The sequence below is a fragment of the Cygnus atratus genome, chromosome 24 (assembly GCF_013377495.2).
Source record: "Cygnus atratus isolate AKBS03 ecotype Queensland, Australia chromosome 24, CAtr_DNAZoo_HiC_assembly, whole genome shotgun sequence".
In the NCBI taxonomy this organism is placed as follows: Eukaryota; Metazoa; Chordata; class Aves; order Anseriformes; family Anatidae; genus Cygnus; species Cygnus atratus.
The window spans coordinates 4,224,418-4,246,114 of record NC_066385.1 but is presented as its reverse complement, the minus strand read 5'-3'; the positions used below and the strand labels follow the sequence as shown (position 1 = coordinate 4,246,114).

At 49.6% G+C, this 21,697-nt stretch overlaps 1 protein-coding gene across 2 annotated transcripts in view; it reads right to left on the bottom strand.

Moving 5' to 3' along the window:
* Nucleotides 1–19,681, bottom strand: part of PPP1R12B (protein phosphatase 1 regulatory subunit 12B) — a 117,021-nt gene extending 97,340 nt beyond the window's left edge. For both annotated transcript variants that reach the window (XM_035561615.2, XM_035561613.2), the window contains exon 1: nt 19,359–19,681. In XM_035561615.2, the coding sequence (XP_035417508.1) occupies nt 19,359–19,646 (288 nt within the window). In that variant the 5' untranslated portion in view covers nt 19,647–19,681. The remainder of the gene's footprint in view (nt 1–19,358) is intronic.
* Between the last annotated feature and the right edge of the window lie 2,016 nt (nt 19,682–21,697).

Below are 21,697 nucleotides of genomic sequence, written 5' to 3'. Positions count from 1 at the left end.
AAATAGCTGATGGCAGAAACCGTCTATATATTACATAAACGCATGCTCTGAATTTCCAAGATGCCACCCAAGAGCAGCTTCAGCCGGCCTGGTGTGGCCTCCTGCAGCGTGGGGTTGACACATGGCCCCGCCGGGGGCTGCAGAGCAGCGTGGAGGGGCTGACGCCAAAGGAAGCCCAGCCCTGTCAATACAGGGAAAAGATCAGCTTTCAGCCCTCTCGGACTCACACCACACCTGTGCGGATGGAGAAGGGCTGGGCCGTGCTGTGGCAGGGAGAGCGGCCCGGCAAATGCTCGGTGCGATGGCTGGTGAGCCAGGCCTGGGCAGGAAGGGCCTCTCCGGGCCTTCTCCTACCCACAGGCACGTAAAACAGCTGCGAATGATTTTTAGCATCGACTTGGCAGACTAAAGGTGAGGTTGGCTACCTGACTGCAGAACTCAAAGCGGGGACAGGTCACTTCAGGCTTTCTTTAGTCTCTTCCCGGCCCACTTTAACTGTGGGCTGCAGAAGCCAAAGCCAGCGGTGGCTGCGCACTGCCCCGTCCGAGCCGCGTCCAGCAGCCCTGTCCCCGCAGCATGGGGCACAGACACGTTTGGCAGCCCCAGGAGCTCAACTGGCTCACAGTGGGACCAGGCGAGCACTGCACTGGTATGAAAAGCCTATTATAAGCAAGAGCAAGTGGAAGCGCAAGACTGAAGTAGTCTTAAGCTGCCATATAACCATTTACTTGGATATTGTGCTTATGTCAAGATGTCTCCTGCTATATATGACCAAAATCCTTTTGTTTTTTCCTACCGAAAAAGCAAAAAAGTCACCCCAGAGCTAGTTCTGCTTTCACAGAAGCCCAGCACACCAAAGCTCTCACAGGGAAAGTACCCTGAGCTCCCGCAAACACGGACAAGTGCCCACTTTCCACTAAGCATGGGCTACTATGAAAACAGCAGCTATACGCAGAGACATCAAAACATGACTGCAAATGACAAGCTAGAGTAGCTTCCTTTTGTTGATCGATACGTTATTCAGAAGCAGAACACTATGCTCTTGGTGTTTGTGCACATCATTATCTTGTAGTCACAGCAGTTTTTGTTTCAAGATCTGAATCTCACCTTTGTGGCCAAAAAAAAAAAAAAAAGTTGGTTTATAAAAAGGAAGATATACACCCAGTTAATCCGCCTATTCATTCTCATTTCCCAACCCTGCAATGTCTGGACAAAGTTAACTGCTCTTCTTTGCAGCTGTAGATTCAGGAAGCCAAACACTCCCCACGTCCCAGTCCCCTGCGCTCCCAGGGCTCTGCAAAAATCGTCCCTGGGCAGACACGTAGGAGCTTGCTCAGAAGTCTCCTGCTCTGTGCAACTCAGAGCCTTCACATGCAAGGACACATGGAATTCTCCGTTTTTTCTGTTCTTCCTGCCTGTTGCCTGAACAAGAGACCAGTATCCACGGGGCTGAAGCGCCATGAAGTGTCTTAATTCCCAGCGGGAAGCAGCCCCATGCCAATCACAGAACTCACAGTTTTATTTTTTCTGAAGTGCAACAAGTGGTGGAGCAAAGACAGTGCCGGATAAAGAAAACTTTCTAAAAAGAAAGTGATTCCATGTTTCTTCCTGGCAGGACCAGAACGGTTTCCAGGGCAGTTACTTGGGTTTACAGCATTATTTAACGTGGTGCAGCTTTAAGGCAATATTGTCTTTCAAACACTAGGGAAACCTTCAAATAACTTCTGTAATAGCAAATTAAGCTATACATTTTCTTAAAACATAAAAAAACACTACCTAAATACAGCAGTTAAGATCTGAACTATGGCAGAAGTTTTCCAATGGTAGGTGAAAGACTAGAGGAATTCACGGCTTTATGACAGTCTGCACAGCTGCTCTGTAACAAACTTCTCGAGAGCTCCTAACACTGAATAAAGGTGTGTGCTCAAAACAGGTTTGAGAATCTGATTAAGATTAGTTTTCAAATGTCAACTGCACTTTCAGGAAAAGTTTCTTTGAACTTGCCTTTATTCACAGGAAAAAAAAAAATCAATTAATGCTATTAGGGCTTCCCAATGCATAAGAAAGGGTTTCTTTTCCCTTTTTTTTTTTTTTTTTTAAATCCTGTATAAAACAAATTAAAGCAAATCTCACCATGGCCACCAGCCACAAAGTCATTCACTGATGGGCTGACTTCTGAGCTTATTCACTTCATGCTGCCAATGAAAGTCTAAACAGAGGTCAGGGACTGTGTACTGCTGCTACCTACGGAACCGCAGAATTCCCAGGCTGGAAGGGACCCGCAAGGATCACTGGGTCCAACTCCTGGCTCCACAGAGGGCTACCTAAAAATTAAACCACGTCTCGGAGCATTGTCCAAATGCATCTTGGATTCCAGAAGGCTCGGTGCTGTGCCTGCTGCCCTGGGGAGCCTATAAAAAGAGGTGGTTGCAAATAAAGAAAACGACCTGTAGAATAAAGCCCCTAGAGAGGGGCAAGCGCTGCTGGAATGACAGTTCTCTGCTAGAGCCTTGCACAGAGTAACTGACACTGAAAGCGTACCAAGGATGTTGCCACGCACTGAACTCTTGTCAAAGCATGACACCAGATATCTTGCTGGTTTGAAAGATAGAGCTACGGTGTCAACTTTCCCCAGCGACATTAATGACGTTTCGAGTCTAATCAAGAGCCGTGGTCTCTGTGATCAAAGAAACAGACCCAAAACAAGCCTTTACGTTTTCTGTAAGAGAAGCACACACCCAGTTACTTGCTCAGCGCCGCGCAGATGCCCTGCATGGTTTAGATACCGCCAGCCCCGTACGAACTCCTGAGTGCTCCGCCAGGGCTTTAAGGGTCACACAGCCCTGGCGAGCAGATGCCGAAAAAGGCTGCAGCCAGGGCAGGACTGAGCAACGAACCCACATGGCCACGGGAGGAGCGGCTGGGGACACCAAGCTCTCCACCTCTAGAACTATTTGCAGAAGCAGCAGCCAGGCAGAGTAACTGGGCCAACAGGGGAACTGCGGCAATTACTCATTCTTCGAGTAAACCAAAACCAGGCAGAAGTCCAGCTAGAAGATGGCAATTTCCACCTTTATTGCACTGTGTCATCTGTGTGCACTGAGCTGGCGGCAGGCAATCCTTAAACTGCCACTCCTGGTCAACGGGAAAAACTGAGGCGAGGGCAGGGTTTGTTGACAAAGCCATAAAGCAGTCTCACTTCCGAGTGGCTCACCCCCTGCCAGCTGAAGAGGAAAGAGAAGCAGTGAGCATCACACAGGAGACCCAAAGATATCACAAAGCAGCCCCGTCTCTGTGCTAGCTGGGAAGGAAGGGGAAGAGCTCAGTGGAGGAAGGCACTGAGGTTGGGGAACAACCCTGCTGGCGGGTCCGCCCGCTGGGAATGTGACTGCATGGCCCTGAGAGCACAGAGGCACATCTGGGTGCAGGCTTGGTTCCCAGCTTGAAGCAAGAGGCAGGCCATGAGCAAGTGATTTCATGGCCAGGCACAGACAGCCGGGTTGGTGATAACCATCAGCTGCGTGGTGGCTCACCAGCTGAAGGCAAGACACAGCCACGAGAACGTAAGAGAGGCTCTAGAAACAAAATGGCTAGCATTAGAAAGCTGAACAAGCAGGTATTGGATATTACTCCTGAAGTCACGTCACCACTATGTGAGGGACCTGACAAACAGGCAAGTGGGAAGTGCCTCACCGGATGGCTGAGAATGATGGACAGGAGGATCCACTAGGAAGTAAGGGAGCTCCTGGAACAGAGAAAGGGAGGGAGTTCATCAAACCCAAGAAGAACCAAGCTGCTGGTACTCACAGAAGCAGTACTCACATTAGCAGACAGGCTGGGGGAGCTGGGGGTGTTCAGCCTGGGGAAGAGAAGGCTCCGGGGAGACCCCACAGCAGCTTTCGGTGCCTAAAGGGGGCTGCAGGAGGGCTGGGGAAGGACTCTTTGTCAGGGAGCGGGGTGATAGGACACAGGGAAATGATTTTAAACTAGAAAAGGATAGATCTATATTGGATTTAAGGAAGAAATTCTTTCCTATAAGGGCCGTGAGGGACTGGCACAGGCTGCCCAGAAAAGCTGTGGATGCCCCATCCCTGGCAGAGCCCAAGGCCAGGCTGGATGGAGGTGGTGTGCCCATAGCACGGGGGTGGAATTAGATGGGCTTTAAGGTCCCTTCCAACTCAAACCATTCAATGATTCCATGAAGATGCTATAATGCAGAATAACGAATGCATGGATAACCGGTACTATGGAAGAGTCCCCAACACATTCACAAAGGGAAGCCATAGGACACGAACCCACTGGAGCTCTTCAAAGGGTAAACGAGCATGAAGGCAAGAGCGATCCAGGGGATACAACCCACGGGAATTTCCAGAAGGCTTCTCACCAGGCCCCTCACCAAGGCTCTTAAAGACACTACGCTGCATGCATAAGAGAGAAGATCCCTGCATGCTTGGAAATATTTTCACAGTGGGGAGAGCCCTGAAGAGTATGTAATAGATTTTCTTCCCGGTGATCTTTCCTGAGGTCTGTGCTGCTCAATGTACTGAACAAAGGATCTGGAAGATGAGACAATGACTGAGGGGACAAAGTTTGCTGATGAAACTATTCAACAGAATAAAGAAAAGGATGAACCGGCAGAAGAATCTTACAATGCTGAGCAACTGCTGAGAAAATGGTAGATGAAATTCAATGCGGATAACTGTAGAGTGAATCACAGGCAAAAAATACACCTAGTGTCACACAACAAAATGAAAGGCTCTGAGCTTATTACTGCCATTCAGGAACAAGCTCTTAGGATTATAACAAATAGCTGTAGGAAAACATCAGCGCTGAGCTCAGAAATCAAAGCAAATTCTAGAAATTATCTGGAATGGAACAAAACAGAAAATATCATCAGGCCTCTATATAAATAGATGGTACAGTGTGCTTCTGGTATTGTGAAAGATTCCAGTCCTCCCCACCTGAAAAGGATGCAATAGACACGAATGGGACATGAAATAGAAACAGCATATCTTAAAGGAAAAACCAGAAACAAATGACTTTCCCCATTCTTCAGAAGCATTCCTTACAGATTTACGTGGCACCACAAATATGGCTTGTAATACTTGCAGGGCACTGGAAACACAAACGGTGCTTTGGGAAAAAGACTGGCTACAGAATTCAGAAGATGAGAAGAGGACAAGCTGGACGAGGTCTGCAGAAAGCAGGACGCTCGCTCTGCACCCGCTCAGCACACGGCTGTAACCAGCAGGACAGCACTGGATTCAATAAAAGCGTGAGCCTGGGCAAACGCTCCCGTCCGTGCTGCTGCAGCTCTTTAAGGCCCAGTTCTGTGCTATTTTTTCAACAAACTGGGGGGGCAGAAATCCCGTTTTAGTGGTGTGAGATGAAACCAGACTGGAGAAGGCAGAGAGCTCCGAATTCAGATTCGGAGCCATCCAGAGAAATGTTCTTATGACAAAGCAAAGCTGGGAAGCTCCTGCGCTCAGGTGGGAGCCATACAGCACCCGAAGGCAAAACGAGGACAGAAAAGAACATGGCATTAGAGGGGACCACTGCCCATCACCGGCTCCATGCGGGACGGGCTGGGCTGAGAGCAGCAGTGCGTGCAGCATCCCGAGGGCACGGCACAGCACTCCCCTGGCCACAGCCGGGCCACGGGGCCACCGCTCAACACCACGGCAGCTCAGGCACTCCAGGGAGCACGGAGCTTGCTTAATGTCTTAACTGACCCCACCAAAAGGAGCGTTTACTACTTACATTGTCACGGAATCGGTGATCTACACCATTACTTTAATTTTGCTTTCTCATCCCCTCACCTCCACCCCCACTGGATAATTAAGGCTTGGCTGCGTGACTCAGTGGGGTGCTGCTGCAGAAGAAAGCAAGTCTTATTCTGGAATACATTAAAGTCAACGAGAGCTGCAAGGCGCTGAAGATTATTGTAGGGCTGGAGAGACCTCCACTTAAATATGACACTCAGTTTGAGAGCAACACATTTGGACACTCCTAAGAAACCCAGAGGAGACCAAGGCTCACTGCAAGCTTGTAAGACACTGGCTAGTTGGAAAGATTAAATAAAACTAGCTGTAACTAGGTAAAAGAAAAAACGTTGAGAGAACAGCCTTCTGGTACCGGGAGGATTGTTGTGAAAGGGAAAGCAATGGCTCCTTCTCCACAGTCCCAAAGCAAAACAAAGAATTCAGTTTCACTTACAGAAAAGTGGAATTCAGTCAAATGCTGAGAAATGTTCCCTAACTGCTCCGCTTGCCTGGCTGGAGCAGGCTTCCAGGGGAGATGCAGACGTGCACTTTTTGAAAATGGTCAGAAATGGACTGGTTAAGCATCTTTTGAAAATATTTTTTATAAATCTGATCGGGCCTCGGTGCAGAGGACTGGACCGGAAGGTCTCCTGTGATCCTGTGATCTCTTCCAGCCACACATCGGTAACTCCACAACTGCAGGCCACCTTCACCATCAAGGCAGCACAGACAGGAGGCCCAAGAAAGAGCAAGCGACAAAATGCCAAAGACGATGTAGAGGAAGAGAGGCAGCTTCCGGCACCAGGTGACAGACAGAGAACTATGACGGCACCCCTTAAAGAATTAGGAAAACAGCTTGGATAAAGCGGAGAAGGGAAAAGTGCTTAGAGAAACTGAGCCCAGATCATGGCAACAAAACCAACAAGGAAAGAGCCCCCAGCCTTGTCCACAGGCAGCCCCAAACCGCCAAGACTGTGAGGGTTTCACTCCCTAACGCTTTCTTGTAAAAGATAACCCCAGGATCAAGTTGCACTGAAATGTCTTGTTTTCCCTAATGCAGCAATTCTTGCTTTGGATGGGGCTTGAATTTGTAAGTCACCAGCACAATTTGCAGGAAGCTGGCTATAATGTCAGCACGCGGATCCACTGCCAGTGACTACAATCAATTCTTTGTTCCTTATTCACTTTCTGCAACGTTGAATAATCTTCTTAAAGATTAACAGCACCTAGCTAAATGGAAAAGAATGGATTTTGTGTACCGATAGAGTCATGCACTGAAGACAAGCCAATACTTGAAACACTTATAAGACAATATTTGGCCATAAGCAAAGGGCTTTTTCTATAGCCACTATTAATAAGGGATCAAAAATAACTCATGCAATATGCTCTGAAGTTTAAACCTTGGCTCTGCTGGCACACAGGCTGGCACAGTCCTGAAGGCTCTCATCAAGAGACAGACGAATTTACCACTTATCTTTTTCAGCGTGAGGGAATGCTTGTTCAGAATAACTCAAGTGATATCAATTTAAAAGACAAACCATTTAGAGCTGCGAAGGTCAAATTCTGTTCGTCAGTCATCCAAGAAAGAAAAGCTGGTACAAATTGCAAAGACAAAACACATCCTTCGCAAGAATACTCAGATACTGTGGTTAGTCAGATACATTAGTTCAGGCTACAGTAAGCCAGGAACAGAGAAAAAGCCCCCAAAATCATGGATTACCAAGGTGTTATCCCATACACGTACACATTTGTCTTTCTGGCTTAGAGGATGCTGAGAAAATCTTTGTGCTGCTGCAGCAAGTTACCCAAAAATTCCATAAAATGCCTGTTAAATACAAGGTATAATTGCCCACCATTTATGTGGTGTTATATTACTTGGCTTCTAAAAATCTGAGTTTTAAAATTAAAACTACTGCTTTAACGTTTGAGAATACATTTGGCCATATTCTGTTCTATCTTATTTCTCTTAACTAACCTGTAATAAATAATGCCTTTTTAATTATCCCATAAAGGATAACCATGCAGGGAATCTTCCTGCCAGAAGTACTACCTCAACCAGCCTTCTCCTCTCCACACGCTTGCTGACTCCTCTGGGAAACCCCTTCAGGTTTCTCCTTCCCCAGGTTCCTCTTGGTGCCTCGCTTGGACGCTGCTGTCACAAGGAGAGCTGTCACTGCCCACCGACGGGGGAACCACCCTGCTGCTGCAGGGACGGTCCTCTGCTACTCGCCTTGCTTTCAAGTCATTCGCTACACACAACTGTAACGGCACGCGGGCTCCTCCGGAACAAACAGCGCCTGGTGCTGGAGACCCGATGCTTTCCATCGTTTGCCTGAGGAGTTCTGGAACCTCTTCTGTCAATACTGCAGCTTGAAAGAGCTCAGGAAGCTGAATAGTTTTTTTTTAAGCATCTTTGTACAGGAAATAGTAAAGGCATGCAGACACAGTTATCGCAGAGAAGCGATACAAAGTTATCCAGCACACAATGGCCAATCTGGGACAGATTTGTCATTTGAAACTCTTTAGCTGAGCTGCATCTGAGACTCAGATTCTCCTAACGCTCCCCAGGAAAAAAAGAAGATACTGTGCGCTCCCTGAATACAGCAGAGATCTATTAGCCACTTATTGTGCAGAGGAGAAAGCATGCAGGCCACCCCATGTAAAAGATATTTCACAAGAAACAGCATACCGTTCTTTCAGTTTTGAAATAATTAGGATTAAAGTTCTCCTAAATCATCAATTCTGTTTTTGTTATCGAAAGGCCCCCTCTTTCCATAGGCATAAGCAGCAGAATTTGCCTAAGTTGCATTGTTTGTAGCAAATACACTTGCCCTCATGCACACCTCTCTCCAAATATATTCCATCTTCCAGTCCCACATCTAAGACAAGAGAGGAATGTGTGTGAGGGAACAGGGAAGGAATGGAGACTCCAGAAGGAGAGGCGTGCATAATCTCACTTGAAAGCTGGAAGGCACGCATGCAGAGCCTCTGCACAGAGCGGCAATGGTCTTAACACGGCCAGGCTCTCAGATGCAGCTCATCGTGCACTGGGGATGGTGCGGGCTCATTGTGAGCGTGCAGCTGTGTTGTTCCTCTGCTCTCCAGAAGGCGTGAGGAGTTGATATTTTTCTGCTGGACTTAGTCACTTCACTGCAGCTGATCCCCAATTTCTTCTTCCCCTTTTGTGTTCCAGATTTTCCCCGAAACAGGTAATTAGCTGCTCTCTGGCTAAGCGATAGAGGGTCTGGCAGACAAACAGCAGCAAGCAGGCAAGTGACAAAGGGACTGGAGACAAGGTCAGAGGCTCTGGGGAGTCTGAGCTCCTGGAGCATTCCCTACCTGCAGAAAGCAGCCAGCCACCCCGTGCAGCAGCCACACGTGGAACCAAGCAAGAGCAGCACACAAACCACAGAGGAGCCAGATCCCACCTGGGACTACAGGAGGAAAACAGAACAAGCTGTCAAGCAGCGCTATTTTCCTCGCTCCTGCAGGTGGATTTACAGGCGCTGAGTAGCCGTCACCCACGGGCTGCTTGCAACAGCCACAGCCGCTCACCCAGGGGCAGACCCGCACCCCTTTCCACACAGACGGCACCGAGCAACAGCCAGGATGGGAAGTGCAGCAGTGCTGCTGATTAAACTGGCAGCTGGGCCGGGAGTAAAAGGGCTCCGCTGAAGTGGAAGCACGCCAAAGAAGAGTTCAGCTTTACAGCGCTTCCTGTAGCGTCAGCCATTCTGCGCATGGGAGCGGCGAGAAGCATGCTCCAGCAACTGGAAGACAATTGCTAAGCACATTAATAAATTAAGGCGGCCAAGATAAGAGAAGACAACACCCCTAGCCTTAAGAGCCACCGATGTCTGGCCTGGGAGAAGGGTAAGCAGCATTCACCAAGTGGCAGTAAGAAACAGAATGACAAACATCGTCACCGTTGGGCGGTATTCCCTGGCAGCAGTACATACTGGGTGCCTGCTCCTGAAGAAAAGAGGTCAAAATGTGCCTTAAAACTGACCTGGTGCTAAGAATCTTTGAGTTAGTTCATTAATTCATTGTACAAGTTTGCAACTAAGAGTCAAAAAGGCCCTGCAGGTATGAGACAACAGCAATTGCTCCAAGTGCGTTCCTGCAAGACTGAACTCCGAAGTTAGGAGACAAGTTAGAGAGAACCACTTCCCTTTCCCTCCTGCCAGGGGACCTCACCCCCAAAATGAAAGTTTTTTGTTTTTGTTTTTTTTTTAAAGAAGGAAAAATATCAGGGGCATAAGGAACACAGGAAAAACGTTTGGCTTGCTGTGTGCATGGGTGTCTGACAGTCACCACGAAGAGCTCCAGGCGAGCATGTCTGAAGCTTCACGCAGTGCACACAGCTACAGCAGTGCTGCAGGTGAGCAGTCTGGTAAAACAAGGAGGTGCATACTAGAAGGAACAGACTAAGGAAAGTCCCCAGGAAGAGCAGACAGGTCCTTCTGGCTGCACAGTGCTACATCAGAGCCACAACGAGATGAGGAAGAAGGAACGGTCCCTGATCATGTGTGGGACCAGGCAGGATGCATCCACGGCTGGGGAGGGAGCTGACTGCTGTCACTGCCATCTTTCAAAGGTGGCACTAGTAAAGGGACATGCCTTTTGTAAGCACTACCCATCACATAAGCACGATCCAGGGAGTTACGGGCCTGCCAGCCCCATGTTAGTCCCCTGGAAAGGCCACGCAGTAAGCTCTGGGATGCAGAGGGGAAGGATGAGCGGCAGACAAGACAACTGTCTTTGGAGTCTATCAGTGTAACCATCTGGAGGAGATTCTCATACACAATATTGACTTTCTGCTTCTCAAACGTCATTGAAACAATCATCATGAACACAACTTCTTCCTTCCAAAGCTTGCACGTGGTAAGCAGACTCCCCTAAAAGCTCACGTGACTGACGAGGATATCAGCAGGTAGTCAGCTGAGCTGCCCCGGAGCGTGATGTAGTTCAGTCTGCTCCCAGAGAACGCAGTGAAGAAGCATAAAGCAAGACAAGAACTGAAAGCACACATCAAAAGATAAAACCAGCTTTAAAGGTTTCGCCTATGTACCATTTTCTTTGGAAGAAAGTCAGCAGCACCTTCTAATCTTCTCTAGAGAGAGCTGCTCAAGTTCAGCATTCATGATTCCGCTTGAGGTGCTTGCTGTAGACTGCTTAAAAACACACCTCCTATCAAAAAAGGCAGGTGTTGGGGTAACAGGCTAGCATGCAGCATCCTGATGGTGCTATCAAACTGCTTTGAAAGCATCTTTGCCAGTATAATCATTTTTAGCAACTGAAATGGTTGTACTAGTGCAACACGTAGATCGTCCCAACAGCACAAACATCATCTGCAACATTGATCTGAAGTCTCCAGCGAGGGCTTGCAGTTTGCTAACACAGGAACTTCTGCTGGCACGATCGCATCACTTAAAACAATAAATACAAAAGTTAAACACCCTGTAGTGTTTGTGACTGTCACAGGTGCAGCTAACCTCCGACCCAGGCTCAGGATGCGCAGCTCTTCCTGGAGGAGTGCAGGCTGGGCTAACACAGCCAGCCGCCTCAGACCTAGCTGCTAGCCACGAAAGAAACCGTCAGCACTTGAGAACACACCTTGCTTACAGAAACCAGGGAACAAAACTTAGAACATTTCATCCTTCAAAACCCCAGAAGTATTTGAGGAAGATAAGCGTTCTGAAGACTCCCGTTGGCAGCAGCGGAATCTGTCCGCGGTGTAACTCAGGGCACTGCCTCAGCTCCACCAGCACAACCAAAGGCAGCCCCACCAGTCACAGCCCCAGCAATTTTCCAAGGGAGAAACCCCTCTCAACATCTTGCAGCAAGTATCAGGTTGTCACTCAAGACCAGTAATTAATAAAAGGATTGGGTAAAGCTGATACTCATGAGTTCAAATCCTGGAAGAGAAACCCTGCTCGTCCCCTGCCTCCAGGATGAACAGCTGCAGCGCCGCTCCGGGATGCACCCGCTCGGCTGGAGGAACAGCTCGGTTAATTCGGCGCAGCTCCGTGTGCGGGCCCCTCGGCTGCACGCTGCTCTACATCCCTTTGGGCTGTGGTGCTGTATTTACCGCAGCTTCAAGCTGCTTTACATCCATGTGGGTTGCAGCGTTATAGTTACAAGGCTGAACTAAACAGACACAAGCCGGGTAGGCCAGCAAAGCCCCACAAAGTGGCATGGGCTCACTAAATCCCTGCTAGAGTCCTTGCACCTTGCTACACCAGCAGTTGCGTTTAGAGAAGGTCTTGTACCACAGGTTGCTGCTGTCACACGATTTCAGGCGTAAAAAGCACAAAGCTTTGTAGCGAAACAGCATTAACCGTCTAAGACGGCGAGGAATGACAAATTATAAATAGGAGGTGGCTTCAGACAGATGCCAGAAATGGATGGTGAGCAATCGCTGTGGCAAATCAATGCTCCAGCTGAGGAGCACAGAGGGGCTAGGTTTAGTTTTACCCTGAAAAGGCAGTGACACATAAAAGGCTAATGGCAGGTGGTCATTCTGCATTCTGTACATTTCACAAAGATTTATGAGCAGGCTGAATGCTGGAAAAGCAATGCTGAAATTGCTTGTGTCCCTCTGCAAGGTCAGCTTATTGTATTATGGAAACATTTCTAGTGAGACTCTTACAAGTTAAGACTGTTCCACTTTTTTCAGCTACAAGAAAGAAGCGACTGAGAAAAAACAGCATACCAAAAAAATTTCACACCATTTATTCTTAACGAGTGATTTTTTTTTCCAGTTATTCTAGATGAACAAAGACTATTTGAGCTGAGAGCTTAAAGCTGGAAGGAGACTGATCTTCCAGAAAATTTATTTAACGTGAAAATATTTAACAATAGTGTACTTACCTGTATTTTCTAAAATAATGCTAATTTGTAACTACCGTACTTTGTAATTACTATGGATGAGCGCTGTCACGAGAAGCTGCGTAGGTGTCCAAACCGAGAATTTTGATGTTCATAATTTTCAGCAGCTCGATAGGAAAACAGAGGCCTGACTCCCGGGATTCAGCTGTCAGCAGCGTGGGATAGCGTTCGCACTACCCTGGGAATCTAGGAGCGCAATTTTCCTGTGACAAACACATTTTAAGAATTAAGTATTTCAGAACAGTCCTGTGCCAAAGAGGCCTGTTCCACCACAGCACGAGATGCATCTCGAGAGGGAGGGGAGGAAATCGGATTTGGCACCTCGAAGCTCTGCAGGTACGAGCTCTATCACAGCCTCGCTCTGCAGAGCTTCGGCAGCACCGGCACACCACATTGCCCTCCACGGGCAAGAAAATGACAAAAGCTTGAAAACATTTCCCTACACAGGCCCGTATGGACTGCGCCGTGAAGCTGTCCTTAAATCCATTCATGCTGAAGCGAACCCCATAAAAATAGGCGCCTAAATCCCCACCAAATCACCCCCTCTGAGTTCTGACGAAGCGAAGTGCTCCCAACAAGGCACAGCGAACACCTCCTCCTCCGAGCTGCACCTTTGGGCCCCGCGCAGATCAGTTTGCTGCAGCCCAATAAAGGAGATCGCAGGGACAGCTGTTGCACCTCCCTTCAGGACAGCTGAAAATAAACTGCACACTCAGACCCCAGGATTTCTCCTGGGCACCTTCACCGTGCTAGGGCCCTGCCGTAAGCACTAGGTCAAACAGTTCGCTCATTATGGAGAGCTTGCAACCAGGGCTGGGAGCCACTATTCCCCTGAAAGGGTCTCTTTTAGGGTTTCCTTTTAGCCCATTTTCTATCCCAGCCCTGTGCAGAAAGGCAATTTCTTTTTTTAAGGCAGCGCAGATATTTCAGAGTATTTAATGCTCCCCCTGCCCTCATTTGTATTAAAGAGTTAGAAAGTAAAACCCCTTGATTTATACAGCTACTCGCACAGTATTCCCTTCTCCCAGCCTTCTTACAAGGGTTGCTCTAATGTACAGCCTGACGTGCCTTTTTGACTTATGGGATATAATACTCCTCATCTGAGAGCCGGCACACCAACCCCAAAGCCTTATATCGTAACATTAGCCAGTAATTATCTCGGGACATCATACAGAAACTAAGACGTCTCACGAGCCCCCACACCACCTCCACTGAATTTTAAGTCTCTAAAACTCTTTGTAAGAGGAAAAGCCCCCAGCCCCTAACGTCCACCGTTAAGAAGCACGAGCGGCGTTACGAATTGCCAGGATGCTGCAGTTTCCCCGAGGTTACAGCCGAGAGAGTTGGGCACAAAATCGCTGCCCTGAGCGCTTCGGCGGGTTGCAGCCCCTCACGAGCACACCGCCCCCGGCACCGCGGGCAGTGCTCGGTCCCGTCTCTGGCTGAGCCAGCTTTCAGCCTTATCAACCAATGTTGATTCAGACAAGACGACTTGGCTCTAACTTAGGCTCAAGAATTTCACTTGTACAAGTCGAAAAGCTTTGGGTACCTGCATTAAGCACAACAAGCCGTTCCCGGACTACTTTCGCTTCCCAAACGGGACCGGAGCTCTGGAGCACCCAGCAGCACTGCTGCAGAGACAAAACTTTTCCACGGGGCAGCACGAGGGAGCAGGGCCGCCACTTCTGGTGGCTGCCATAAAGGAAGCTGTAGCTGAAGATTCTGTCAGGTCCCTCGCCCACTGTTTATGGGGAGAAACAGAGCCTGACTCATCTAATCACTAGATAGGATAAACAGAGGCTGAGGAAGGAAACAATGAAGATGCGTACTTCCCATCACAAATATCCATCTACTTACGGCACCAAAGTGAGTTTCCTCCCAGTAGCTGAGTGACTGCTGTGGTTGGCTTCAGTCTCCCGAAGCCTAATGAACCAGCTGAGAAACTGCCCTGAACAAAACAAAGGAAGGCTTCCCCGAGCAGCAGTCCTCCGAGCCTCTAACTCATTTCAGTTCAAGGTTGGTTTGTTTAGTCTAGAGTTAATTTTGCCCACTTAGGAGGTTGTTTTGAACAGAGATGCAAGGGACAGACAATTGAACTAACCCACAAGGACAAAACAGCAAGCTGAAAAAGGGACTGAGTGCACCCACAGCAAGAAAATAAAAACGTTAGGTTGGTAAAAGAGCACTTGGGATTTTGACTAGCTTTGCCTAACATGTTCCTGTTGTACGTTAGCTGGCTCCAAGCTCTCTCACTTCAGTCAGAACATACCGTCGCACTCCCATTTACGAGCGGAGCCCAAACAGAAGGATTACAATTATCCTATTGATAAAGCCGATTTCTGACATTGTCAAATTTCAGATTGATGAGCGACATTAAGCACAATATAAACAGTTTGCAATGCCTGTTTTCACTGACAGAAGCATATCGTTGGAAAGAAACTTCACAGAGCATGGTGGAAAAGGTCTGACTGTCCCTAGATAACCTTCTCTTCTAAGGAAGAAAGTATTTTTAGACAATGCAGCCACCCAGTCTTAAAAACAGCCTGATGTATGGCACTATCACCCCCAATTAAAAGATCAGAAGCTGAACTACCTTAAAAACAGCCGTGACGCCCCAAACACACGCGTGCGTAATAACTGAACACGTCATTCAATTTGTGTCGTTGTATGTAGTGCTATAACACCTTCACATTTCTAGGCACAAGCTAGCTTTTACCTTTTGGTGCCTACAAAACTCCTCCCAGAAGCTGTTGCTGTGCCTGTGCTCTGTGTGAGGAGCCACTGCCCTTCTGGTGAGAACTGCTGGACCAATCTCGGTTATCCCTTAAAACAAATCCATGCTGCTTCAGCTACTGCTGCAGTTCCAATAGAGGAACAAGCAAACCTTTGCTCGATGCTCTCACAGCATGAGCTGTCCTTGCTAGAAAAAGTGCAAACCCACAATCCATGTATGAAGTTTCTCTGCCTTCTCCTCAGTCTCCTGGATTTTGTTCCAGCGTTAGCTCCTTGGTGGTTCTTACAACGTTCTCCCGACTGTGGTAGTGGAGAGTGGTCTTAAACACATCATGCCCTCAGCTGTGTTTCTGGATGGTCCAAAAACTGCGTAGCCTTCTGCTTTCCTAGGACTGCACCTAATGTTTGAGAGTAAATAAAGGACCAAATTTGCTGAAGAGCACTCAAAAAAAAGTCAACCAACTTTAGCATGACACGGATGCTGCTTTGTACAGCTCTGGAGAGCAACGAGACATGCCTATGGTTTTACAGCTCTGACTCAGAAACAGGAATAACTTAATCTGGGACTGCTGGGGAGGTTGCAGTCTCAGTTATCCACGCCAGAATCACTGTGCAAAGTACCTGACTTCTCATGAAGCAGCCTCTGAATTACCACGGTTGCCCAGCACCTGAAAATAAATCAAAAAAGTAAGTGCCGAGCTACTTCAGGAGTGTTGTAAATGACAGGCTCAGGAGTTGTTTCATGGGCAGTTCAGTTCCCCATGGAACAGGCAAGAGGGAAACAGCCGGTAAATCAAAGGGCAGACAAAGGATAAACAATCTTTTATGTCATCACCATTTCTGAAAGTCCTTACAGACATAAAGGCATTGCCTACTACATTTGGAGATGCCTTCCCAACTAGAAGCTTCATACTCTTTTCCCCCCTTAAGACTCAATTTTCATAAAAGTTTAGTCTTCGGTTTCGTCTGCCATTCAGGAGGAAGAAAGCATTACATGACTGCTTCCCACCGTCTGCAAACACCGAAGAAGTTCAACAGCAACCAATATTTTGCTTCACCTGCTGGTGGTGGTTTGCTTGATGATTTCTACATGTTCACCCACATCCAGCTAGTATCTCTCCTTTCCTTCTGTGCTAAGCAGAAAACCATTGCCAAAAATACACGGAATTCAAGAAATTAGATTACTTATGGGATCGACGTTAACCCAGAAGTCACTGATGTAAAGATGCAAGTGGGGCTGAAGCCGCAGTGCAGGTAACAGACACTGATGCCAGCCTTTGGTCTGGGTTAACGCCGCACTCGGTGCTTCCAAGAGGATGATGACAAGCTGGAGGCTCAGGAACACCACTTGTAATTTAAAAAGTTATTTTCAAAATACAGCTTCATAGCTATAAATAGCAGACAGTTTCTCACCTAGCAAGACAGTACACAATTACTCTTAGTCACAGTGGCCCAGATACTAGAGAAAGTGTAATTTGCCTTTGTTGAAAGCCACACAACGTTTGGGGCTGCTGCGCGCTTCAAACAAACTAACGCAATTTGTGAGATTGGCCTTACGTTTTGTAGAAGCAGATGCTGACTCCGACAAATTAAGTCGATTGACTTAGTTAAGCCTTCCATAACCTGAAAAGACACGTGCTTGTACAGAGCAAGTCTCACTAAGTTCTTTAACCAAAATAAAAAAGTTACCCACTCTTTCCAATATGTAGAGTCACCTTCCCCACTGCACGGCCATTTGGTCTTACAAATGTTAACCAACAGTGGGTGGGCAGTCACTACCATCTGCTCCGTATCTCATAATGCTACGTTCCTAGCTCTAAGAGAAGATATTTAAAAGAAAAAATCCTCCCATGCACTATATTCCCTCAGTTTGTCAACCAGCTCTCTGGAGAGTCAATTAACTGGACTTCAGCTGACACTTTTCCATACACAGCATCAGTCCCTACACAATATGGGAACAAACATATTTTGGACGTGTTCAGTGATAAGGAACTGCTAGAAACCTCTCCGACCACGACGACAAGCATTTTCATCTGATACAGATTTATACAATCAAACCACACATGTACAAACCCTCTAACAAATCAGTGTTTGTTCCATTTGGCTGCGCAAGAACCTCTCTTCGGCCACACATCACCTCAGCATTGTCCAACACACAAAGGTGAGAAAACGTTAATGGGACGCTGGAACAAAGCTTTTATTAAATTGAAAGTAAAGTCATCTTCCCTTCCTGTAAAGCTCTGAAGAAGCAACTCAAGTAGGAGAGCAGTTAGCATCTGCTCAACTACTCACTCATCTAAAAGCTTTTCAAAGTACCAGGGCCTAGGTGCTACTGTTCGATGCGTTACCCGATACTTCGGTGGCTCCTCAGACACAAGTCTTTCCATATACAGAATTGTATTTGTGGGCTGCCTGGTGATTACGGCTTGCCATATACTCAAGAAGTTTGACCTTGCAAAAATAATTATCCATTGATCAACGTCTGATGAATCTAACGCACTTCATGATAGGCTCTTGGCTGAGCGTCCCACTTACGTGCATCAGCAAGACACGCTGACACTTCTGAAAAAGATCATCGCAGCCTTGGCTGCAAAATCCTCCTGAAGTCATCCCGGCTCTGCCATGCTTCCACCCACCTTCCGCTCAGTCTTCTTCCTTGGCAAAAGGCTTTCAGTACTACTCAGATCTTCAATAAACAGCTCTCACTAACATTTGTGTGTTTTCTTAATTATGTGACAATAAACGTATACATGCTATACTGGAGAACGGACTGTAAGCCCCTACGCTGTTTGCTTTATAGCTTATTTTTGGAACTCCAGAAGAAAACAAATAAAGCCCCCTGCTCCTTGGTCCGCTGACAGCCACAAGCAGATGAGCTCGTGAACCAAGCGTTTAAGCCTCCAAAATATTTCTGTTTAATAATGTCACCCAAGCAAAAAAGAAAACCTAATCAACTCGATTACTGCTATTTGTGCTACTAACACATCGGTCTCTACAAAGACATTGCTTCCAGATGTCAGTCTTGGATTGTGCCTCTTTCCCTAGTCCCGCTGCAGCACTCCATGCTTAATCTACGAGATCTCGAGCTAAGAAAGTTTTCTTCCTGAGGCTGGCCCCGGTTCAAATCGGATTCATTTCACTGACCAGATGCAACAATCTGGGAGGCTGATTTCACATGCCCTGCTAAATTCTGAACCAGTCTTAGATATCAACAGGTTTCCCAATGCTGAAGGGGAGCGATACCACACGCTCCCTCACGTTCCTGTCAATTTACACAACGGCAGCAAACACCACAGACAAAACACCGCACGTATCCCCAGGCAGGGAAGGTTCACCATTCTGAGGCTAACTTCTGCGACTACTTTTTTATGATCTTTAGCACATTTGGACACACGTTAATACAATCTGTGCTGCTTATCTTGGGCACTTTCTGGTCTGTACAAACGCTGCCAGCCCGGCGCGCTCTGGGGATTTTCAAGGCAGCCCTACCACAACACGCGTGGAGGCCAGCGAGCCTCCTGACCTTGTGAGTGCTGCGGGCACGGCTATTCCAGCACACCCCAAGCACGAAGGCAGGAATTCCCTTAAAAAAAAAAAAAAAAAAGACCCAAAATAATACTAGAAGGGCCACCTAGCTCCCTGCCACGCTCCTGGCTCTGCCAGCCCAGAGCAGTAACTTGCTCCTGAGGTGTCTCAGCATCTCGGCGAGAGGCCGGTGTGGGCAGCAGCTCGCTGGGGGCTGCCGCCAGCCCCCCCGGGACCCGTCCTGGTTTCGGGGCTCGGTCCCGGGGCTCGGTGGCAGGCAGCCGGCAGCGCTCCCTCCACCTTCACCCCCCTGCAGTGCAGTGCCCGAAGCCTGCGGGGCCGGGCGGCGAGGGCAGAGCCCCCCGGGCCCCTCTTGGAGCTGAGGGGGAGCCGCGGGGAGCCCCCGGAGCACCCCCCCACACACACCCCGGGGCCGGCCGCCGGTACCTGGTGCAGGGCTGTCAGCCCGTCCACGTTGGTGGTGTCGACGCGGGCACCGCGGCCCAGCAGCCGCTTCACCTCCTCGGTGTCCCCGCTGGAGCAGGCGGCCAGGAACACGGCGCCCTCCTCGAAGCGGACTCGGGACCCCCCGGCTCCGCGGTGCCGCCCGCGGCCGCCCCCCGCCGCCACCGGCTCCTGCTCCGTAAGGGAGCCCTTCCAGCGCCGCAGCTGCTCGGCCCGCCGCAGCCGCGCCGACTCGGCCCGCTTCCCGCCCAGGTGCTCCGGCTCCGACATCGCCGCCGCCGCTCCGAGGCGCAGGGAGCGCGACCGCACCTCAGCCGGGAGCGGGGCGCAGCGCCCCCGCCGCCATCTTCGCTACGCCCCCACCGCCGCCACAGCCACAGCCGCCACCGCCGCGCCGCCCGCGCCCCGCGGCATCCCGGGACTTGTAGTTCCCGCGGGCGGCGCCGCACCTGCCGCCGGCCGCGCACTGCTCCCGGCGGCCCCCGCGCGGCGCCGCACCTGGGCGCGCCCTTGGACTACAACTCCCAGAAGCCTCTGCTTCCCTCCCGCCCTAGCTGGGCGGGCTGGCCGCCATCACAGCGCCGCCCGCTGCCGCCTCCCCCGTCTCCTGTTCCCCGTTCTCCCGTCTCCTGCTCCCCGTTCTCCCATCCCGGCAGCCGCCGGCACCCCGCCCGTGTGGCGCCGGGAACCGGCCCGGCCTCGGGGCTCGGGAGCTCCGGGCCCGCCCGTCAGCCCCGCAGCGCCCCCGCGGGGCCCCGCGACGCTGAGGGGGGAGCTGAGGGGAAATGGCGGCCTCGGCCCCACGGCGGGCGGCGGTTCCCGGGCGGTCCCGCTCCGCCAGGAGGGTGCCGTGAGGGCGCCTCTTGGGGCTTTTCTCGTCATTAAAGCCCTGCCTAAGGCGGGCCGGGGAGCTGCGAGGCGCAGAACTGCCCTGAGGCAGCGGCCGCCCGGCCCTCGGCCCGCGGCTCCCCCGGCTGCAGTCCCACTGCGGGCATTCCTAGCCCCGCTGCGGCCGTTCCCAGCCGAAACCTCTTCGTTGTGCCTTCCCCGAGCCCCCCCTCGTGGCTGCAGCGCCGCAGCACGGCCCAGAGCAGCCCCTCTTGGCAGCTCTCGGCTCGGCTTCCCCGAGCACGTTTCTCGCACAGCGCCCGGGGGCTGCCCCCTCGTCCCTCGGGTTGTTCTGTGGGGCCAGCTGCTGGGTTCGCCTCGAATTGTTCAGCAGAGGAAGCACAGAACGAGCGTGCTGCTGAGTGATCGGCAACAAATCCCCCAGACCAGATGGCATTTGCCCATTAGTCTTAAAAGAGCAGCTTCAGGGAAAACCCAGCGCAGCATATCTGATATCTCCAGCATGCAGATTATTAGAGCCCACTCCAATGAACAGAACTAGGGGCCACATTAGGGGCTATTAAATGGCCATAAAAATACCAGATCATGGTTCATTAGCAATCTAAAATCACAAAGTTGAAGTTAGGAATCGTTAGCACGGAAAGGTTTCAGAACAGAGCGACAAGGAAAATGGCCTCACATAGTATGTAGTTCAGTATGGAGCTCCGACTAGCAAGGCAGTGAGGATGGTAGGTGTTGAAATGGGCTTAAATACAACTGGACAGATTAACGGCACTAAATCAATCATGGGTCATAAATACGAAGTCGCTGTCCTTGGTTCAGAAAGGCCTTTGGAGGATGCTGGAGGCTGGGAGCCATCAGCACCCGCTCCTGGCCCCTGTGAGATGTGGGCCTGCTGGGTCCCATTTGGGTTGACCAGCTGTGGCCTTCCCGTCCTTTACGTTATGTTCTTCCCAGCGGGATCAGTTATTCATGGTGACAAACCTGCTGAGCCCACGCTGGATCAGGTCTGGAGCTCCGTTACTTTGCATTTATTGCTTCAAGTGTTTAATTACTTCTGGCTGCATGCCAGGCTGATGTGAGCCATAGCTTCAGCGCAGCGATGTGCACAGCCACACTAGTGGTGTGGCTTACGATTCTCCGAGTGTCTTCTCCACCTGCAATGTGGTAACAGGGCTGCAGGCCACCCCCTTCTCCTTCACAGCTGACAAGACCACCCCGCACTCCTGTGAAAACTGCCTATCAGCCATTTATGTTTTTAAAACTTGCCTTTTCTTTTCCTTACAGGAATTTTACCCAAGTGTATTTAGAGAGTTTTCTACATCTGTCCAGGATTCCTGGACATCTGACTAAACTTCTGGATGCCAAGAAGTCCTGCACAGACACAGCTCATGAGAACTGGCTATAAATCATACAAACAGTGATCCCAAAATTTCTGGCATATGTACCGTTACTTCTGGGATGCAGAGTTG